Here is a 4,330-nt window from a genome sequence, read left to right as displayed (position 1 = left end):
CGACGACCAACCCTCAATTGCGCACATTCATTAAGACCTCTGTTAAAATACTAAACCACACAGGTTTTTGTTTTAAAAGAATGTGTACCAGAGTAAAAAGTTAGGTTAATTAAGATAACTATGCTTAATTTGGCAGGCAATATAAGCCTTTGAAGCATTGCGACAAGAAAATTATAAAATGACCCATGAACACAAAAAAGACACAGATACGATATCTAAAATCAGACACACAATGCATCCAAGAATTTCCCATACAAATATTAACGAGGCAAATAACCTGAGAGATTGCTTGAACTATACCTTTAAAAGTTCCCTACACGGCAACTTAAAACAAATATTGAGAAAAAGAAAAAGGAACACTATTGCTTTAGTAATACAGAAAGGTATAGAGTGATAATTCAAGGTCTACGTGAAATGAATGGGATATCAGATACTTTATAGAGAAAGAGATTCAAATGCACTTGATATTACGTGCATAATGCATGCTAGAATAGCAGAAAAAACCAACTAAGAGGAGCAGCATCCACCCTTCTGGTTAACGGGTTGCCCTTGTAGCTGCACTGTCGGTGGCCTCGCATTGTTTGCAGGCTGACTTGCCATCCTGTAAAACCAAGCGAGAAAATTAGTAATTGCTCAAGTGGTCTATCAAATAAAACTAAGGGGCATATCTGGTTACTAGCATTTTTGCACACTAGCACACAGATGGGGAGGGAGATGTACCTATTTTTAATGTCAGCAGTCATGGCCATAAATGCCTGCTCTACATTGGTAGCATCTTTTGCGCTTGTCTCCATAAATGGGATCCCAACCTCATCAGCAAAAGCCTATGAAAACAAATTTTCACTCAGCTTCTCATACCTCCGAGGCTTTCAGCAGCAAATTCAGTCAACAAATGAACAGTGACAGAATATATCAATTTTACCTTTGCTGATTCGTAGGACACTACTCTATTAGGGAGGTCACACTTATTGCCAACTAGAAGCTTGTTTACGTTTTCACTTGCGTAACGGTCAATTTCGTTTAACCATTGTTTGACATTTTCAAAACTCTCCTGGTCTGTTACATCATAAACAATCTTGAACCGACAAGAGAAACAAACTCAGAGTTTTGTGACTAGAGAAAATTTGCTATACTGGAAGTTACAGTACATAAAACTTACTATTATGCCATGTGCCCCACGGTAGTAGCTACTAGTGATGGTCCTAAAACGCTCCTGTCCTGCAGTATCCCACTGAATACTCCAATAATCAGAGAAGAGAACTTACAGATTCGTTATTTTTATTAATAAGAAAGCATATGTATAGAGGAAGAGAGAGTCTCTCACAATTTGGAGTTTAATGGTCTTTCCATCCTGTTCCACCGTGCGTATTTTCTAGAACATCAAGACCTTTAAGTGATCAGTGCTATATACATAAATAAAATAGAATTGGGTTGAAGTTCTAGGATCATTGTAAAGCTTACAAAATCAACTCCAATGGTGCTAATGTAACTATCCAGGTATGAGTCATCCTGTATATAAGATACAAAAGAAACTAATTAGATCAGTTTATTATTGATGAAACTTCAGGAAAAAGCAACTTTCCAAACAAGAAAAGGTCTTGGCACTTAACAACTGCCAAAATAGAAGAATAAGACAGCAATTTCTTCAGTATCATGAGAGCGAGTGAGACATAGATATTAGTTACTAAAAAATATGGATCACATGCCATGCCGATGATACTACAAATGTTTCAAATTGTTAACAGTGATTCCTAACTCTCCACCCTCTTAAAAGAACTTTCGAAACTTTCCAATTCAAACATACATTTCATTTGCTTTGAATTTCTTTGAAGCTACAGAGTATAAATTGATAGATAACAAGCCAAGCAATATGTGTCTACATTCAATAATCCACAATGTAAGAAACTAGAGGTAGTAGAAAGTAGATTTTAAAGAAGATGAAGTGCCTTAATAAGGAATGAAAAAAGTGATAAAATAAATTGAAATGTGTTCTGCTTCACGTTGTCACTTCCCTGCTACAACTCCCTCAAGTTTAGAGAAAGAAAACAATGAAGGTTAGTTGCACAAAGACAACTTTATCAATCACCCTTGATATCAACGAAAGTGAAAGAAAGCATATAACCTAAGAGTCATAAATGTAGAACAGAGAGTGGTACGGTACTGAAACTTACAGCAAATCTCAACAGAAGACATGACTTCCCAACTCCAGAATCTCCAATAAGCAAGAGCTTGAACAAATAGTCACTATCAGACAAAACCAGATTGAAATATTATTACAAAAAGACAAGGAAGGAAAAACCCGTATGTTAAGACCACATTTGATAACCATTTGGTTTTTTGTTTTTAAAAATCAACTTATAAACATTATTTTTACTTATTGGTTTCTTTGTTTTGTTGTTACCTTTTATAAAGGTTCTCAAAATCCAAAAACAAGTTTTGAAAACTAAATATGATAATTTTCAAAAACTTATTTTCGTTTATGGAATTTGACTATGGATTAGGAAAGATTAAAACTACCAATCTACCATAAACAAATTGTTTAAAAAATGTCTAATTTTCAAAAACTGAAACCAAAAACCAAATGGTTATCAAATAGGGCCTAAGAAGTCAATCACTTCACACGAAGGGAAGTCAAATGAACAACACCAATTAAAAATACTCTTGACATCCACATATTGCAAAGAAAATTTATCACGGTATCTTTTTTGCACATTCTTAACCAGCCGATAAAATTAATAATCATTTGCTTGAATAACAAAGTGATCAATATACACACACAGGCGCAGAATTGTCAGACGATTATTAAACAAAACATTGTACTACCCTAATTTCATAAACCATCAACTTGAAAAACTAAATATCAAAGCAAACAGTGGTGCAAACTTGATGAACAGCATCCATCATTAAATTCTGAAAAAGCAACAGGTCCATGTCTGACAAAGTTAATCATATCATTGGGAAACCAGTAGGGATAACAATATTCGTAACTTTTCAAAATTCTTATATTATTTAAAAATTCAATGCCCAATGACCTCACATCCGAGAGAACAAAAATCCAAATCAATAGACAAAACAAAGGAAAAAAATGACCAATCCATGCAGGGGGTAAATTTTACATAAATCATCTCAATTCTAAAAATTTTAGGGAGAAAAACTGGTTGGAAAACAATAAAATGTTAAATAATTTAGGAGAAACTAGAAGGGACGAGAAATTGCCCCTTCTTCCTTCTCCAATAATCTAACTACAATTCGCTTCAATATTTTCTCGAAATCTGTTTTACTCAAACTGAACGAGGGCTTTGCATTAAAAGTTCCTATCAATCCAAAAACAATCAGATTCATCCACCTCAACAACAATTAAAAATATATATTTATATGAGAATCACAGATCCAAATCATCCTTAAATTGGGTAATAGTTCATCATAATAATAACGAACAAACATCAATCAAAAAAAGGAAAAAAGGAAAAAAGGAAAACTGAAACCAACAAAAACAAACAAACAAACAAACAAGCGGGAATTGCTTGAAGACGAATCGATCAATAAAGCGACTTACTACTCAGGACCCATGATTGTTGGCGGAATGCTGATCTAGAATGGGGGGAAGCTCAACCGGAGTTGAACCGGTCCAGAAAATTCAGACCGGCCGGCGATCGACAGGGGAGAGACGAGAGAGACGAAGGAGGAAGAGAGTAAAGAAGTCGAATAGACAGAGAAGAAAAATGAAATAAAGATTGTAAAACCGAAGAAGGAGAGAAGTTTTATAAAATCACGTTTTTCACCTCTGAACTTGTTGAAATTACATATTTTTGTTCTTGACAAGCCCCTTCGACATAGATGATGATGTCATGAGTATAAGGATACCAATATTTTTACGTGGACCTAGCCCGATAAAGTAGCCCAGCAAATAGTGGTTATCTTAGAAGAATTAGGCCAGATGGCAAAATTTAAGGTTAATTATGAAGAATAGCGAATGTGCTTCCAAATCTTGTTAAATTAAAGGCGTGTTTGGTTTAATTTTAAAATATTTATTTTTTAGAAAAATTCATTTTATAAAAAGATTAAAGTGTTTAGAAATAGTTTTTTAAATACTTTCAAAGTATATTTTAAATCACTTTTTATCACAAATTTTTTTTTGAATAAAATTATTTTTGAATATATTTTTTTCTCTAATCATTCTAAATAACTAAGGGGACGTTTGATGTGCGGATTCGAAATGTTAAATCTAAAAATGTTAAGCTTGAGGGTTAGGAGGTTTAGGTAGTTTGGGTCTAAAAAAAGTATTGTAGTGCAAATTTTAGAAATCTGAGTTTAAGAAACTCAGGTTCAA

The 4,330-nt window shown here is 33.8% G+C and overlaps 1 protein-coding gene across 1 annotated transcript; it reads right to left on the bottom strand.

Annotated features, from left to right (window-relative positions):
* Positions 1-260: 260 nt before the first annotated feature.
* Positions 261-3,903, bottom strand: LOC120092218 (ras-related protein RABD2c-like). Its single transcript, XM_039050500.2, has 8 exons — positions 3,557-3,903; positions 2,172-2,244; positions 1,462-1,509; positions 1,325-1,372; positions 1,160-1,231; positions 923-1,075; positions 721-824; positions 261-601 (listed from the first exon to the last, which is right to left on the bottom strand). Exons 1-8 carry the CDS (start codon positions 3,568-3,570, stop codon positions 508-510), a joined length of 606 nt encoding a protein of 201 aa, XP_038906428.1. The 5' UTR covers positions 3,571-3,903; the 3' UTR covers positions 261-507.
* Between the last annotated feature and the right edge of the window lie 427 nt (positions 3,904-4,330).

This window comes from Benincasa hispida, chromosome 1 (assembly GCF_027475165.1).
Source record: "Benincasa hispida cultivar pf3 chromosome 1, pf3_genome.v1.1, whole genome shotgun sequence".
NCBI lineage: Eukaryota > Viridiplantae > Streptophyta > Magnoliopsida > Cucurbitales > Cucurbitaceae > Benincasa > Benincasa hispida.
The sequence above is the reverse complement of the archived record's forward strand: the minus strand, read 5'-3'. Positions and strand labels throughout refer to the sequence as shown.

Coding starts and splice junctions, on each gene's coding strand:
- LOC120092218 (XM_039050500.2), bottom strand. Junction 1,373..1,461: donor GCACCATTGGAGTTGATTTT/GTAAGCTTTACA, acceptor TTGATGTTCTAG/AAAATACGCACGGTGGAACA. Junction 1,076..1,159: donor GTGGGGCACATGGCATAATA/GTAAGTTTTATG, acceptor TGTCGGTTCAAG/ATTGTTTATGATGTAACAGA.